Source organism: Notolepis coatsorum, assembly GCF_963971535.1.
Source record: "Notolepis coatsorum genome assembly, chromosome: 17".
Classification (NCBI taxonomy): Eukaryota; Metazoa; Chordata; class Actinopteri; order Aulopiformes; family Paralepididae; genus Notolepis; species Notolepis coatsorum.
In genome coordinates, this window is record NC_140181.1 from 59,203,364 (window position 1) to 59,222,305 (window position 18,942).

The 18,942-nt window shown below is 43.4% G+C and overlaps 1 protein-coding gene across 3 annotated transcripts in view; it reads left to right on the plus strand.

Moving 5' to 3' along the window:
• cep104 (centrosomal protein 104) overlaps window positions 1–18,942 on the plus strand; it is a 192,174-nt gene that overhangs the window by 82,080 nt on the left and 91,152 nt on the right. For 2 of the 3 annotated variants that reach the window (XM_084332767.1, XM_084332769.1), the window contains 2 exons: window positions 11,452–11,637; window positions 12,463–12,753. In XM_084332767.1, the coding sequence (XP_084188893.1) occupies window positions 11,452–11,637; window positions 12,463–12,753 (477 nt within the window). The remainder of the gene's footprint in view (window positions 1–11,451; window positions 11,638–12,462; window positions 12,754–18,942) is intronic. The other variant, XM_084332768.1, reaches the window with a different exon arrangement.

Here is an 18,942-nt window from a genome sequence, read left to right on the forward strand (position 1 = left end):
GGCCCAATACGTCGAGACTATGGTCTGTTATCAGTTCATTTACCAAAAGAGCTTTGGTTGGCAGAGAGCCAATGTTGATAAGGCCAACCTTCACACACTCTGTATATTTAACAGCGCGATTTTCAGCCATGCGGGTAGGTTTAATCGCAATTAAGTTGGCATGGTTTATCGCACAAGGACGAGCTGGGTAAAGCGGAGCGTAACGAGATATTCTAGTTTTGATTGGATATACCGGGTTAGGGATAGTGATAGAAAGAGAGGAGTGGGGAGCCTGGTGGAGGAGGGACCCAGCATGGTTAGGAAAGGTATAGGGATTGGCAGGCTCCATCGGTTTAGCATGACTAGCAGGCTCGCTACGAGCCTGTACCCTGGCATGCTTGTGGTGTGGCTGTCAGCCCGAAGCTATAATCTTGTCTATAATTTCTAGATAAGAGAGAGGCGTCTTGCATGTTAGGATGCACGCCGTCCTTTCTCAGCAAGCCAGGGCGCCCCCAGAAAGAGGACCAGTTATCCACGAACCCTAAGCCCTGTTCTTTACAGTATTTTTCCAGCCATCGGTGTAGAGAAGCTGTCCTATGAACTCATCATCATGCCGGTTTACAGGCAGGGGGCAGAGTCAACGCCGACTCATCTTTCTGGCGAGGTCAGAAAGCCTAACTATGTTAATCTTTGTGACCTCAGATACTTTCATCCTACAGTCATTATTTCCGACGTGTATAACAATATGCTCAAATTTATCTTCAGTGGGTGCGAGATGTGCGTTATCTTTTCCCTTGACTATGCTATTCGCCAGAAATCTCAGGTTGGCTTCAATGTCGGTAGCTCTGGCTCTCCCAAAACATTTGATCACGGCTGGCTTGCCTAGCTTAATATGCCGGGTGATGGAGTCTCCAATCACAAGGACAGGTAGACAGGGTTTCAGTGGAGACCGCTGCGTGCTGGGACCGGAACCCGCAACACGTGTAAAATCAGGTTGTGGAGCAAGTGTCAGGACCGAGACAGAGTGGTTACACTGCTGCCCCGTACCGGGCGCTAAGTCCATGTCCTGAGCACTATGTCTGGGACTCTCCAGACTAGAAGACCTCGCTTGTGGCTCCTTAGAAAAGCCTGAAGTGTCCAGGATGTCTAAAGCTGACTGTTCCTAACTCAAGTTCAAGGACACGACTCTAACCGAGTTAACCTTTCTAGGAGAGAGGGACAGACAGAACACGGAGACATGCTTACCCAGGTGGTGGTGGTAGACCGGGAAAAAATAAAAAATAAAAAGTGCTATGGATCAACTGCTAACGGCTACGTGTATGAAGCCAATTGAAGGTTTAGCCAAAGAGCTAAAACCAGTAGGTCGAGCTAGCCGGGTAAGCCTGGAAGCTAGCGGACTAGGATAGTATAGTTGACAAACTAACAAGGCAAGACTAGAAAATGCAGATACAAAAGAGTGGCCTGCTGGAGGAGGGCAAGTAAGAGGCAGTAGATACTCAAATGCACTCGGTTGCCTCCTCGGGGAACTCCAGCAGGAAAACTCCAAGTATTTGTCTGTCTTAGTCGGTCGCCTGCGCTTCGCTGGCGCTTGGATAAACTACACTTAAATCCCTAATGAATATTGTCCCACACCTGTAGGGGGCTGGCCTCTGACTGTTGATTGGACTAATTAGCACAGGCTGCTCAAGTCAATCCCTATGGGGTGAACTGAGCTGATTGATTCAGTGAGAAGGTCCCCTCTTTTCCTCCTCCCGTCCTCCTCTCCTCGTCCTCGTCTCTCGGTTCTGGTCCACCTGCGCGCCCTCTCCATCCTCTGCGTCAGCTTAGGCCTAGGCCGTAGGCCTCTCTCCTTCCCCTCCCGGCACCTTCCATCCTCTCCGCGCCGTGTCCCTCGCCATCTCCTGCACGCCGTTGGGACCTGGTTCCTTTCTTTTTCTGAATTTTCTTTATTTCTACATAGCTCCGACGCTTCATTGCCACCTCCGTTGGATTTTTCAGTGTTACATTGTATGCTCCGCATTGCTCCGACGTGTTCCTTTTTAGTGGTATGAAATACTTGGCAGTAGTGTAATTGATGCACAACCATTAGCTTACTTACAGAGTTCTGGCCAAGCCATAGTTGAGACAGAGAATTATCTGTTTTTAAGTTGTCAGATGATCTACAAGATACACTACACCACTAAGGTACCCATGTACATGTCAAAATACTTCCCAAAGGTCAGTGAATACCATGACCACAACACCAGAGGGAGCTCCACAAATCATGTTAAACCCAGATTCGGCGCAAACAAGGGACTAAACACGTTTCGCAATTATGCCACATCTATGTGGAACGCCCTACCCACAGCTGTAAAGGAATGTGAATCACTACCCACCTTAAAAACCACTCTCAAAGAGCATCTACGGGAGACTGCAATTTAAAACTGGCCCCTGTAAATGTCCAAACCCAACCCTCTCCAATATATATCCCCCCCCCCCAACCCGCCTACCCAACCCCCCCCCCCCAACCACCTCCAATGTACAGTTACCCCCCCCCACCTACCCAACCCCCCACCCACCTACCCAACCCCACCCCACCTACCCAACCTCCTCCAATGTACAGTTTCTTCCCCCTCAAATGTATATACTCTCTTTTTAGACTATTTTTGTATCATAAACAGTACTGTATATTTGTAGATCTGGTATGTCATAAATGTCTAGATGCAACAGTACTGTCTACCTGTATGTCATGTATGTCATATATGTTATGATGAATTGAAAATGGGGGAAAGACGAAAGTCTTTCTCTGGTCTGCATCCCCTTAACAATTGTGTGTATTGAGCTGTACTGTATTGTACCCATTCTGCAATCTGTTAATACAATTTTCAATCAATCAATGAACAATGTATGAATCTTTATTATCTAAATATTGTAAGTTGGAGTTTTGTGTACATCCATACTTTTTTTTTTTAAAGATAATTTTTTTTGTGTTTTATCGCTTTATTGCTACTGGGCAGTCCAGTAGAGAGAGACAGAGGAGGAATGGGAGTGGGGGGAAGACATTCGGCAAATAACGACGGGTTCGGGAGTCGAACCCGGGTCGGCCGTGTCGAGGCTGAGCGCGCTATGTGGTTCGCCACTGGGGCGCCCAGTACATCCATACTTTAAGACAGTGGCGGTTTGGTTCTTTGAGATGATGTATCAGATTGACTTGACAACAGCAAACATGGGCTGTCCAAAACATTTCTAAACAGACGATTGATTGATTGATTGATTGATTGATTGATTGATTGATTGATTGATTGATTGATTGAACATTTTATTAACAGATTGCAGAATGGGTACAATATAGTACAGCTCAATACACACAATTGTTAAGGGGATGCAGACCAGAGAAAGACTTTCGTCTTGTTTACATCAGGGTCCCCCATTTTCAATTCATCATAACATAGCTTCAGTCGGAAGCTAAATTAACCCTTTTTAAAGCCATATTTAATTTAAAACAAGGAAGCACCTGGAACCCTTCTTACAGCATAATGCTGGTGTGCCAGGAGGAAATAGAGAGGGAGAGGGTACGGAGTGCCTTGGGTGTTTAGTTATTTTTTAAATGATTTAATACATATTCCATTATTCAAACCAATGTGATTTCACCAGTGTGAGTAACTGTAGTCGTTAAACATTGTTCAGATTCCTGTTACCAACCACCTTTGTATACGCTGTTGCCATGCCGACCATGAATACTTAATAAACTCAACAGCTGTGGTGTCGGCCTCTTGAGTAGTCACTCTCTTTGTTGCGTCTAACCCTGTAACCAAACCACACACACACACACACACGCACACACCTTTCTTGTCAGTGCGGCCAATTAGCATCACATATAAGCAGTTGCCAAGGTTATCCCACTGAAAATCCCTTGTCAATGGTTCCTCATTCAAAACATATGTCACGGGATAAATGATGATATATGTGACTCATCTAAATGTTGTTTGCAGAGAAATTATCCAGACGAAAACAACAATCGGGGGAATTTCGAAAAATCATAATTCATAAACATATGTAAAAATTGCCATCAATGTAATTCAAAATGTATTTCAGAATTACTTAACACGAGTTACAAGGAAAATGCTATTGAAAATAGCAAAAATGGAATAATGAAGAATTTGAATTGAAGTACGTGTAGTTGAGAATAAATCCTAATGACGTAAGCATGAGTAATATATATGTTGGTTTAACCTTTATTTACCCAGGGTAGGTTCTCTGAGCACAGATGCTCTTTTTCAGGAACGCCCTGCTTCACATTCACACAGTTCCATTCACACCTGGGAGCTGCCCAGTACAACCACGGTCGACACCATTGGCCACTGAGCAACTCCACTGGAGCGGTTGGTGTTCCTGCCGGTCCCGGGGATCGAACCGGCGACCTTCCGGTCACAAACCCACTTCTCTAACCTTTAGGCCACCGCTGATGTACTGAGCCTTTAACCAAAGAATAGTTATTTAAGCATTGAATCTAGGTTGTAAAAGAGCAAACTAGTACATAGATAGACAGACAGGCAAAGTCAAAAACTGATCTCAAACCACACACAGACTCCCCAGCAAAGAGGAAGTGGCTCTGATGCCCCTATAGTTGCAAGGGTTTTTATAGTCAAAGTCAAAGACCACCTTGCTACATATCCTTCTAAACATACGTGTCCTTGTTTCTGAGAATTACTCAAGGTCTCTCTAGGTAATCCTTGAAATTTGTGGAAGATGATGATGCTTCCGACACCTGACTTATTCCTGCCAGGGTCAGCATTTGATCTTATCTTATCTCCTCTCCCCCAACCCCCCACATGACCCTAAAGCGTAGAGGTTGTCTCTTCCATTGCTAGGCTCTGAAAACTAACTCAGGATTACTTTGCTAACTTGCTAATTGAACCGTGTATAAACCCCTCCCCCTGCCAGTAACCTAGACCCCCACCTCTCAGCGTTGATCATAGACAACAGGTATACAAAACTATTTGAGGTCAAGGCAGGGTCACACAGGTTATGTGGTTTTATCTGCCATCTTGTCTGTTGCTTTGCTCCAGAATCTTCAGACACTTCATGCACCAATATATTGGTAGACAATTGTCTTTAAAAGCACAATCCGTGTTTGATTCAGTCGAGTTGTATGTTACGCCTGTTATGTTGCCCCATTGTAGAATTGGTATTTTTGTGACATTTTACTAAGACATTTACTATGTTGATTTCTATAAGTGGGAAATGAACAGCGGAATAATACTAACACAGGTTTTTGTTTAAAGAACAAAGGAACCCTTGCACTGAAGAGCCATATAACTCATTTTAAAATGTTCTGACAGCCCAGTTATTTGCAGTTGTAAAGTCAATCCATATCACTTGGAGTGTGATATATGACAAGAAAGTACTCAACCTCTTCTGTCTTTAACTGTGAGTGAAGAACACAACACTCTTAACTTACCATCTTTAGATCTTTGAAAACATTGCTCCTCTGAAAAGGAGTTATATGATGGTTCTTCTTGATTATCTGAAGATAGGCATGTCTGAAAAGCTTAATCTGGTTTAGACCTGCATTTGGAGATTACTTATTACAATTGTTACCACTATCGGCCATGTAGGTGGAGTGAAAAAAACGTATATTGAATAAGCAATATCACATGAGAGAGAGTTCTGTTATACTGAATTACAGCACGGCTATGATTTAGTCAGTGGTCGAGTACCAAAGATAATCACAGACATACTGATATTCAGTATGACCTCAAGTGTGATATTGCTTTTATACTTTTGCTTTTAACAGTTTAATCGCCATTCATTAGTTAACAGATTATGATTTGTTTATATAATAATTTATTTAGCTCCGCCCACAAAAAGTTCCACAACTGTGCTCTTGAACTTGGACCGTTGCCAGGCAACCTGAACATGAACAGTAGGCTTATCTAGGCTGTCCTTCCCTTCCCTTCGATAAACAGGTTAGCTTGTGGTTAAAACCAGTTTTTTCCACCTCAGACTCCTGGCTAAGACCAAAGAGGGTGATCCATGCCTTCATTTCGACCCGGCTGGATTACTGTAATGCGCTGTATGTTGGCATTGACCAGTCACTGCTCCGTCGCCTACAATTAGTCCAAAATGCGGCTGCCCGTCTTCTCACTGGTACCAGAAAACGTGACCACATTACACCAGTCCTGGCTTCACTCCACTGGCTCCCCGTCCGTTTCCGCATCAATTTTAAATGATTGCTGACTGTTTTTAAAGCACTACACGGGCTGGTTCCATTGTACCTGGGTGAGCTCCTGCACCACCACACCCCATCCAGAGCCCTAAGGTCTGCTGACCAGCTGCTGCTGGAGGTGCCCAGGACCAGGCTCAAAACCAGGGGAGACAGAGCCTTCACTGCTGCTGCCCCTCGGCTCTGGAACAGCCTCCCCCACATAAGATCTGCCCAGAGCCTAGAGGCTTTTAAATCGCTGCTCAAAACGCACCTCTTTTCCCTGGCCTTTGATCAGAGTTAGCCTGCCACTTGTACACGACGTTGGCTGTTACTCTGGACTTTTTATCTAATTTCTTGGCTCTTTTATATTGCACCTTGCTCTTGCTTGTGTTTTTATCATGTCCTACCTGTGAAGCACTTTGGTTTGGCTTTTAGTCATTTGTAAATGTGCTATAAAAATAAAGCTGACTTGACTTGACGACCATTCATAATTTAACTCAAATTCCTACCCTGCCAACTCAACCCATGATATGGAATTCACAGGCATAGCCTGACATCGCATGTCACTTTACCAGTTGAAAGACTGTCGCTTGGCACCAGGTTAACAACTTAATTCCGCTTGATGGAATTTTCCCATAAAAGAACCAACCCGACTGACTTACTGGAAGTCGTGAAATATCCAGTCTGTAAATATTTATTTTGTCCCTCCTTGGCTAACCCTAATCTTTTGTGTTATTTTTGTGTGTGTGGCGCAATGTTGACCACTGCAACATTATCACCTTTTCGCCACACCTTTTCACGAAAAAAAAAGTCATTCCCTGTTTACTTTCTCTAATCATGTACTTTTATCATGGAGACTCATGATGTAGATAATGTTTTCAAATGCAACATCAGCAGGGTGCTACAGTGCCCTTGTATCTTGTATATCATGCTGCCAAGATAATTGACAAAGAAACACGTATTCGTTGACAAAGAAACAGTATTCAACTTGAGGTTCAAAGTAGGAATGAGTATTTGTTGGCAATTCTCTTCACAGATCATGTACAATTTGTTTCATGGACTCCTACATTTTATTTGGAAACACATCCTCACAATGGAGCCCTGATTAGAGAAATAGAAAGGTGTCGATTCATGCCAGCCCCTCTCTCCCCTTATTCCAGCCTGATGTCGTTTAAAATATTGTTGGATAATTCGTGTTATCAGCCAGTAATCTCTGTGTTCCCATGAAGTCTGCGTTGTGTTGTTTATACCTTACTCCTTGTCAGGGGCGTTTTTAGGGTTAGAAAACATTGGGGGCTTCAGCCCGGGGGGGTGTTTTTTTTAAACACAGAAATACGCAATTTTCAATTAGAGATGAATACTGAAGAACTCAAATCATTAGAGGTTCTCAAAGTGAGGTCCATGTCCATGAGATGGATCTGGGCAGTTCCCATAGAAAATTCAAAGTTAACAGGACCAAATCATCAGTTTCTTATTTATTTATTTATTTAACCTTTATTTTGCCAGATAAAACATTGATCTGGTCCAAGAGGCCCCAACAGGAATACAAATATACATATATACACATATATATACATATATATATATATAATATATATACATATACTGTACATACATACACACATATACACCAATAACAAAATAAAAACAGTTAAGAATCATACACATAAGCAAATAAACAAACAAACAAACATTATGCACAGCCTATGTACAAAAGTAATAAACAGTTCATCTCTAGTCTTTACAGTTTTCTTCAATTGCATAAACACTCAAATCAAAAGTATTACACAATTATCAAAACCTTACACTCAAGGAGCAAAACGTAGGCCCAGATTTGCACCCCTATAAGCACAATGTCAGCCTCACACTTTTTGCAAAACAATACACACAGTGATTTGCAAAACACTAAACACACTTCCATTACATTAGACACAGAATGTCAAATTACCACACATATGAGCCAATTGGTTAAACACAGCCACCAGATGCACAAACACACCATTGCTTAATTGTAGATACACCAATCATGTTTAAGCACTATAAAAATGCAGCAGGTGAGTTCACCTGTCTTCAACCAAAATGGAAAGAGAGCGAAGTACTGTACACAGAGAACGTGAAAATATACAATACATTCACCAAACACTACACAAGACAACCAATGATGCAGACTGATGAAAATATACATTTTCTCCCATTTTCCCAAATCAGTCAACATGTCAACATGGAGAATCACAACAAAAATGATCTTGCCAGATCCATAGGCAAAGAGATAATGTCTAGTATTTTCTGTACTCTATTTACATTTTTTCAAAATTGTTTTTGTTTTACTGTAATTTTAACCTGTACTGGATACAGTATTTTATGTTTGTCTGATATTTGCTGAGCTTACAGTGTTATGCACATAGTAGCATGAAAACTGGGACATGTTTTGTTGTGATTCTCCATGTTGAAATGTTGACTGATTTGGTTATATGGAGAGAACATTTATATTTTCATCAGTCTGCATCATTGATTTGGGTATATGGAGAGAAAATGTTTTTTTTTAGCAGTCTGCATCATTGATTTGGGTATATGTAGATAAATAAATTATATTTTCATCAGTCTACTCTACAGCATTGGTCTTGTGTAGTGTTTGGTGAATGTATTGTATATTTGCACATTCTCTGCCTACTTCACTTACAGTACTCTAATCACTGAGAAGTAGAATTGCTAAATGTGTTTTAGGTTAAGCACAGCAGTGTGTGTAACTGGTTCAAACAGAATTGAGTCATTTCATATGGTAACAAAATGTAGTTTTTATAAATTAGTGTATGGTTTTGACAAGTGTTTAATTTAGCAAAGGATCTGAGGTGTTCTGATAATTGTGTGTGTGGTTGTGCTAATTGTGTGTTTTGAAACACCGGGCCCCGTTTTCAAAATCATGCTTAAGCAATCGAAAAAGAACTATTGTGTGTTTCATTATAATTATGTTTCAGTCTTCTCATAAAAAAAGATATTCGATTTTTGGGTCTTTTCCTGCCTTTGGTCCGCTTTGCATTCACATCTCAAATGAACCGTAGCAGGGTTCACTTGCAAGAGTGAATGAGCTTTCACACCACCCCAAACCAACCGGACTATCCGAGGAAATGAACCAGGGTTCGATTAAAGCTTATTATAGTTTATCACAGTATCATGAGCATGTCTTTGTCAGTGGACACTGGACATGGGTATGGATGGCTCCAGGTGCTGCTGTGTTAAAGTGCACATTTTCAAATCCACAAATCGGTGAATGAAAGAATGATAGGATCAAATGAAAACTACTTACTAAAAATGGATTAAAAGTACTAAAAACCAACAAAAAATACCAAACACTAACAAACATTCAGCACAGACAATGGGGATGCTGACATAAAAAAAAAAAAAAAAAAGTAAAGAAAAAAAAAGAAAAGAAAAAGATTTAAACAATTTATTTTTTATTTTTATTTTTTAAGGTCCGGGGCTAGGAGAAAAACATCCGGGGCTAAAGCCCCGGAAACCCAGGGCTAACGACGCCACTGCTCCTTGTACTGGCTGGCACACTCTATCTCCCCGTTAATGCATCCGACTCAAAAGAAAATGGCACACTGGAAATGTGATACCTTTCCTTCAAACGTTATGTTTATTCCATAAACATATCCTCAAGATGGAAAAGTTCTGAAAGTCTATGAAAAGTCCATTGAATTCATTATTTCTACCGGTCTCTCCTGCTATCAGATGGTTGAGGCCTAGTGGTTAGCCAAAAGCCTTCCCTGTTAGCCGAAGCTAGCTACCTCGTGGCCTAGGAGGGTGGAGGGGCCTCCAGCTTACTGCTGTCTCTCTGTCAACGTGTCTACGCGTCAGCTTCGTTTCATAGTCTGAGTCAAACCGGAAGAACTCCTAACTATAAGGGTATAGTCCCTAGCAACGGCTGATAGCCCATAGCAACCGTGCAACGTCTCTATGTCTCCTGTCACCTCTGACACACTCTAATGCCCTTTCTCTATCTCTTCCCCATAAGACTGTTGATATTAACTCCCCTCCCTAGCCGACCAGCTATCACCTCGGCTTGGCTCAATCTCTCACAGGGCCTGTCTGTGGTTCTCCCACTGTCTAACTGAGTGAAGACACACACTGGCTGTCGCCTCATTAAAGTCTATAGATCTGTCAGAGTAGATGTCTGCTGTCATCTACAGATATTTACATTATGTACACACATGTGAAAAAACAAGTGCTATTCTTTCAATATGTAAATAAAAGTACTAATCGACCACAGGAAAAAAGGTACATAATAAGATAAGATAAGATAAGATAAGATATTCCTTTATTGATCCCCTTGGGGAAATTCAGGCATCATAGCAGCATGGGGGGGAGGGGGGGAGGGGTACAGGTAGTAAAACAACACAGTATACAGGTAGTAAAAGACAACACAGGCAGTGTAAACAATTTGATCAATATGGTCAATATAATTTACTATCTGACTAGCTGAGGAATATTCACATTATTCACAGTGTCACATGAGGTGCAGTATGCATGAGGTAGTGTTATAATTTACTATCTACTGAGTATACATTAATCAAAGTACCAGGGTAGTCTACTTTGTCCCCCTTGGGTTCCTATAAGTCCCAGGTCAATGTCTGGTAGCAGTCGCTGTCGCTGCCCCCTGTTGTGGGGCCTGGAGGCTGCTAGTCGCTGCCCACTGTTGTGGAGCCTGATGGCCGCTGGTATGAAGGACTGTCCGAGGCGGTTAGTTGAGTGTCGGGGGGGGATGAGTCTGTGGCTGAACGAGCTTCTCATCTTGACTAGCTTGTCGTAGAGGGGGTGGTAGGGGTTCTCCATGATGGCATCCAGCTTCCTTATCATCGTAACGTACATAATGTACGTTATGTTATAGCCATAAGTAATATATTTACGTATTGTATCGAACCCTAACCCTTTTTATGTTTTTAGAATACTTTTAAATTCCCCTGCTTGGGATCGAACCCTAATCTTAACCCTAACATTATGTCTCAACCATAACTGTTACGCAAATGAATTTTTTTTCCTTACCTCTAACTATAATCATAGCAGTGAGCAGTGAGTGCAGCCACGGCTGCAATGATTGTTGGTTTAACTCCTGGTTGCAGTGTTTCTTTTAGATTTTTGCCGATACAATACATAAATATATTACTGTTATGTTATATTGCTATAACATAACATACATTATGTACCTTTTTTCCTGTGGTCGATTAGTGCTTTATTTACGTTTTCTGATGAGACCGCTTTGCTTATTCCTCCATGTTGTTTGTCAGGTGGGGGAGCGCTTGGGCCGCTATGACGTGGAGAAGCACTGTGCCATAGAGAAGGAAGACTACGACATGGCCAAGAAGAAGAAGGAGCAGATGGAGGAATACAGGACAAGCGTCTACCAGCAGCTAGAGGTCCACAACCTGCTGGATGTGACTGCGGTCAGTCACCAGAGGCTAACTGAAGCTACAGTAATGCTAACTGGCTTGTTTGTTCAAAACCTTTTTATGTAGATCCTATTTTCTATTATCTGGGATCATACTGATTGTGTACCTGTTGTGCATCGAGCAATCAGTGCACAGTTTAAGACCTCGTCCACGTGTATACAGTATATCGTTTTTGCATTCTCGTGTGGACAGAGAGATTTTCTAAAACACTGCTGAACAGGAATTATTTTGAAAACATGCATTTTCAGAAATGTCCACACATATGTGGATATTTCTGAAAATGCATCCGTTTTCAAAAGAATTCCACACACACGCACATGCACACACACACAGGGGAGAGCCTCTGTCATGGCAGCAATTCTGCTTGTGGCTTGTAACATCTTGCCACTCTCCGTCTGTTGGAGAGCCTTGAAAAAGACACTGCTGCCACAATGTCCTATCAGAGTTTAAAAAGATACATTTGGTTTCTTTAGAGGAAATGTGTTGATGGTTGCATGGTAACCCCGTTGGACTGAATCAGCGGTCAATTTGACATGCCATTCCATTCAGGTGTGCCAGAAGCCCAGAACCATTTCAGTGAGACTAACAGAGCCCTGGCTCCAAGACACTTAAATGGAACATTTTCAGAATGTTCAATTCTGTATAGAGATTATTACACCCCTACTATGTATAATGTTTACTTCAAGGACAAGTGCTTACACAACGAAATCTCTCTCTCTCTCTCTCTCTCTCTCTCTCTCTCTCTCTCTCTCTCTCTCTCTCTCTCTCTCTCTCTCTCTCTCTCTCTCTCTCTCTCTCTCTCTCTCTCTCTCTCTCTCTCTCTCTCTCCCCCTCTTATCTGCCCAACAGATCACCAGGGCAGCGGCATCCTCCCCGCCCCAGGAGACCTCCTCTCTGCTGCCCTCTCCCAGTCGCCAGCCATCTGACCCCAAGCCCAGGGTCTCCACGGACGCTTTCAGGAAGGGGCAGAAATCTGAGCCCACCCCGGTCACCACCACCACTGTTGCCCCCAGAGCTGCCAGCCCTCCACATACCCAGCCTGCTATGCTCCACAGCCACCCTGTTGCCCCCAGAGCTGCCAGCCCTCCACATACCCAGCCTGCTCTGCTCCGCCGCCACCCTGCTGCCCCCAGGATAGACGTGAGTACCAGTTCTGCGAGTGTCAGTGTCTCCCACAGGTGGGACGTAACTGCGGACGTTGGAAAAGAAAACATATTAACGTGCTAATGAAATGGCTTTAGGAACGCGTTTTGCCTCCGTGATTTTGGGCGAGACTTAACTTGAATATTAAGAGAATAATAACCACAGAAACAAATGCGACTAGGGTGCAGTGGAGGCTGGCCAATAGAGGGCGCTAGGGCGCCACCCCACCACTCATTGAATAATAAAATCATTGGCTATATGTGGCTTCATGGTGATAGCGTCAAATCTGTGGCTGTGTCAAGCTATCTTAATTTAGCTTAAATAAGACTTCCTGTGGAGAAGTTTTGCCTTCAAAATAAAAGCGCCAGCTAAGCCAATTCATTCATCACATTAGCACGCTAGCATAAAAGCATAACGGTGGGGCCATTGTCTCAAAATCTGAGTTCTTTTGAGCCTGAGAAGGTAGAAGCTAACACAAACTCAAGTGATGAGTTTTCTCATATAACCTTAACCTTTTAATCGCCAAGGACGACTTTAGACGTCATTGCTCGCCATGCTTAATCTGCCAATGACGTCGTACAGCGTCTTTGAGATCAATATTTCAAAAATCTGTCATGGCAATCATATTTCACCCACGGAGACTTGAGACTTGCTGTTGATCTCCTCTCAACTCTCCAACGGTTCAAGACCGCCATCTGGTGGCCGATCGGCGAATCGCCAAAACCGGAAGTGAGTGGCCGGAAGTGGTGCTCACCCATATTTCGTCCGGCCACTCGCTATCGTTCGCGGGACTCCAGCTTGATACACTGGATAGCGATCCGTTGCCAATAACTCGATAAACAACATGATTTGGACGTATATAGTATTATACAACCTGGAACTGGACCAACTAGATCGACATCCCATAATAGCGAACTTTCTGCTCCACGCTGATCGCCCAACGCTATGAGGAAGCTGCGGTGAGTTTCAGCGTGTTTGATTATTATTATACATACACACTGATCTGATCAACATATCACCCATACTAAATAAATGATTTAACGTCGGCCACGGACTTATAACCCCCCCCCCCTCCGGTCACCAGCAGATGATGAGGCATGACGTGTAGGACCTTGTACAATTGAAATGTTTAATCTGACGTCAATCGGTATCAAACTACATTTGATGATCCAATATATGTATTTAGGGCTATAACTCACGTTCTGCAGAATGCTGCAGAAAACGATAAAAACATATTTCTACTTTAGACCGTATTTTAGTATGAATATGTGAATGAAAAAGTAGAACGTTGCTACATCCTAAACGATAGATACTTGACGTTTGAATGGGCCATAGTAATGTCAATTTAGCAATACAATTTAAAAAGTTATAGCCCTGCAAAGAAGGGGAACATCTCCATAGACAAATAGAGCTGGCAGAGGATGGTATAAGGATGGATATAAGCGTGGCAGAGAAAGGGTTAATAACCATTTGTTCCACCATTTCACGTCACGGTACTGTTATCGTTGTTAGGCACGCATGCGCATTCAAATATATCTAAGGAAGTGCGTCATTATTACTCTTGTAGGACCCCGAACCTTGATCTGCAGCCGACTATATGCTGTACCTACACCGGCCCGGAGTGCAGGAATCTTTCCCTATTGAGTCTTGTTATAAGTTGTACATATAGAAGCCTGGTTGGGGGGCATTTTCCTGTTCCCCAAACTGAATGCAGCCGATTTAGTCACAAAAAATAACGCCTTTTTACAGAAGAACATTGCAAGAGAAGCGAGCTGGGACCCGATCAGGCGGACATTGTAATTCAACAACAATCCAAAGACAGAGGTTGTTTCAAGGAGCCGGTTTAGTAAGAAGGCCATGTGTTTACAAATACTGGGTGAATCAAACCATCTGTATCCGTTTTGTAATAGGACTCAGGCTATGAGTTTTTGGGGGACAAGCATGCTATTGATATTTATCCCTATTTGCTGGGTAGGAGGTTGTTAGGAGGTGTAGCCTGTTTTTTTTGGTCAGCCTTTGTGTGTGCGTGTGCGTGTGCGTGTGTGTGTGTGCGTGTGTGTGTGTGTGTGTGTGTGTGTGTGTGTGTGTGTGTGCTCGAGTGATTGGGAGAGAAATGGAGAGAAACTTGACTGGCTGTAAGCTTGGCTATTTGCTGTTTATCAGGACCCTTGATACATTCAAAATATGTAAGTGCACTTCTTGTTGGAGTGCCGACTTTTCTCTATTGCTTGGCAATTTATTGATGAAATAGTTTAATGAAACCCTGTAAGTGCGCCTGTAGCTGAGGTGCCGACTTCTCTATTGCTCAGCCTATTGATTGCTTTAAGCAACTCGTATCATATGTGCTCTGTTGATGTCTCCAGCTGTAAACAATGAAGGCATCTTGTCGTGCCATACGTTCTATAAAATGATAACGCTCATATCCTGAGCCTATGTAATGCATTTGATTGATATTTCGCCACATCGCCAATCTGATGTTTGCTATGCGACTCAACTGAAGAACGAACTCCAAGCCGATCTGCCAGGCCGAACATCCAGTACCTACACTGCCACTGCCAAGGAGCCGCATCTTGATAAACTCTCCAATCTGCCCCCTACTTGCACAATTCCTATTTTCACAATAACTTTTTTTTTTTTATCCACTTTTTCTCCTCCTGTTTTTCTGTGTTTTTCTCCCATCCCAATTTAGTTGTTATGCCAATTCCCCCCTCCCCCTCTTGGTCATTGCTCGCATGTGCCTCCCACTGGTCAGTCTAGGGAGCCCTGAAGTCTATCAGATGCTTCCTCCGAGACATAGGAGACCGCCAGCAGCATCTTTTCACCTGCCAGCGCGGACTCTCATTGGTGAGGTTTAACGTGTGGGAGGTCACACTACCCTCACCATCTCCCTCCCTCGCTGTGAAGTCGCCCTGACCGACCTGTAGGAGTCGCTGTTTACAACGACCAGAATACCACCCCACCGGCTTCCCTCCCGCTGACTCTGCCAATTGAGCCAGTATGACGGCCGGCCAAGCTGGAGGCAACGCTGACAGCCGGATTCGATACCAGTGTCTCTCGCGTTGGTGACGAGCGCTTAGTCCGCTGCGCCACCCAGCCGCCTCCCTGCAATTACTTTTCCACCACTAAATGTGTTTCTTAACTCTAAAATCATTCCTCTTCCACAGTATTTTATCTTTCCCCAATTTATTGTTCCTACTCAACTATTTCTAACTCCTCTCCTCATCTCGCTGCAGGACAGTGTAGGTCTAGTGAATAGAGCTCAAGCTCTTGTAAACGTCACATCTTTGTATTTTAAAAGCCCTTTTCCTGTATGAATAGATAAATAAATTAAATTAATCTGACTTCCGTCCTGCCCTCTTGGCACCACAAATACCTGAGCACCAGTGAGACACACATGGTGATCTGTGAAGTACGGGAAGTGATACCCTTTTGTGTGCACTGCATTCTGTATGTGTGAGATAACATTACACGGAAAGTCAGAAACTCACCAAAGTGTCAATTTGGTTTGCAGCGAGGTATTAAAGATACAATCCACAATTAGTTTAACAATTAGTTTAACTGGCTTAGATGATCATAGCTCAAAATACAGCTCTTTACAGCACGTTAAACTCGTGTTTAGCTGTCACATGCTGTGAGTCCCATCAAAGACACGTGCAACACATTTGACACTGGAAAGAATATTCTTAATCCAATGAATCACTGAATGGAATCCAATGAATAACACCAATAGTGGGGTGACCCATGTTTCAACAGAGTGCCCCTAAACTGCAATCATGAGTCCCTTTCACACTCTGTGAATCTTCAAGCTGTGAATCTTAGCCCATTATTCTGCCATGCCGTTGTGTGTGAAACACGGAACTGGGGGTCAAATTTGATGCGGCATCATGCAAAAGGGACTGCCCGGCATTGTGTGACAGGGGTGTGATGTTTTGATGATGTGATTTATTCAGTTGGTGTTAGCTTGTAGGTCATATCATAACCACAACTATTTTCACAAGTGGAGCGCTGCCCCATGCCACTATCCCTACACCACCAAACCGCGGGAATATTGTCATAATAATAACAGGCTAATAACAGGCTACATATTTTATGTCTAATTAAAATGATATGCAACGTGATATTGAAATGGTGGTCGACTCCACACATAACATAATTTTTTTTAAGAATTCCATTCATGGGGCGCCCTCGTGGCGCATACCATAGTGCCTCGCGCACCTACGCGGCCGACCCGGGTTCGATCCCAGCTCCTGTCGTTATTTGTCGCATGTCCTCCCCACCTCTCCTCCCATTCGTCCTCTCCTCTGTCGGTCCTGCGTGACCAATAAAGCTGTAAAAATGCTAAAAAAATAATAATAATAAAAAAAAAGAATTCCATTCATTTGAATTTTGCCAAAACGGGGGCGCTCTAGTAGCACACCATGTATCGCGCTGCGTCGCGAAGCGGCCGTCCCGGGTTCGCTTCCCACTCCCGGTGACTCCCATTTGTCGCATGTCATGCGCTCAGCCGAGCATACCACGGGTATTGCACTACCACCCCTGCAGGTTCTAAGCCTGTGGGATGGACGATGGGTCGGTGAGATGGTTCAGGTCGTACTTGACTGGGAGGACCCAGGTTGTGAACATAAATGGTGTCGCATCTTCATATAATGAAATAACATGTGGGGTGCCGCAAGGCAGCATCCTTGCTCCAGTGCTATTTTCACTATATGTTAATGACATGGTGTCTGCAGTATCCTGCAGACTCCTACTGTATGCTGACGACTCAGCACTTCTGGTGTCTGGAGACGACACGGCAGAAATACAAGCCGGTCTCAGTAGGGAGCTGGAAAGCCTTCACAAATGGTTAGTTGACAACAGATTATCTATTCACCTTGGAAAAACTGAGTCAATTCTATTCAGCTCAAAACATAAATTAAAGGAATGTTCCCGACTTGAGATAAGCTGTAATGGCTTCAGTGTCGAGTCTAGAGACTGTGTTAAATACCTAGGTGCAGACCTCGACCAAACACTCTCAGGGAAAACAATGGCCCTGAAGGTGATCAAAAAAGTTAACACAAGGGTGAAATTTTTGCACAGAAAAAAGAGGTTCTTATCACTGGAAACTATGAAACTGCTTGCTAACTGCATGATCCTCAGCCAATATGACTATGCAAGTACGTACTGGTATAGTGGTGTTACAGTGGAATGTAAACACAGGCTACAAACCAGCCAAAATAAGACCATACGATTGGTCCTAAATCTGCCACCTCGAACCCATATTGAGCCATGTCACTTCAATGAGGTGGGATGGCTCCCTGTGGAGCAGAGGGTCTCCTTTCTGAAACTGGGACATATGTATAAAATGTTAAATGGATCTGCCCCCAGATATTTATGCTCTCGTATTGTCCTGCGTGGCCAGGTCCACGGACGACAGTTACGGTCTGGACAGCTCTCAGTTTATGAGCCTAGAAAGGGTTCCTATTCACAGAATGGCTTTCTGTCTACAGCCTGCCGGCTGTGGAACTCTCTGCCCAGGGCCATCCAAAACTCCCCCACTATTGCTGTCTTCAAGAGGGGTGTGAAGCGACATCTGCAACAATAGGTTGCAGAGGGTGCTTGGCCACCACTCTTGAAGAACAGGAACATGACATGCTGTAATGAGGCTCTTAGAAAATTGTGTTGTCTATTTTATCTACTTGTTGTATCTATTTTATCTTAACTCTTTCTTTGTGATTTATTGTATTTTTCTTGGGACCATGTTGGAAACAAGTCGACAGACTTTCACATGTTATCCTTGTACCCCTTGTTTTTTATACTATTGTATAAATTGTATGTACTAAATAAAAATCAAATCAAATCAAATCATACAACAAGAGGTGCAAATCCAGAGCCTGCAGAATAATGAAAGACCCACACCACCCCAACAACAGCCTGTTCATGCTGCTGAGGTCAGGCAGACGCCTGCGAACCCCAGCTACTAGGACAGAGAGGCTTCGGCTCAGCTTCTTCCCCCAGGCCATCAGAGCCTTGAACACTGAACTCTCCACACACAAGCACACATGAGCACACACACTGTACACGCTCACACACTAGCAGCCACTTTAACATGAGCAAGCACACACTCATGCTACACACGCCCACACTTATGGCCACTAAGGAAAGGTCACTTTAAAAATAGTATAGTATAACCTGAGATTGTATAAAATA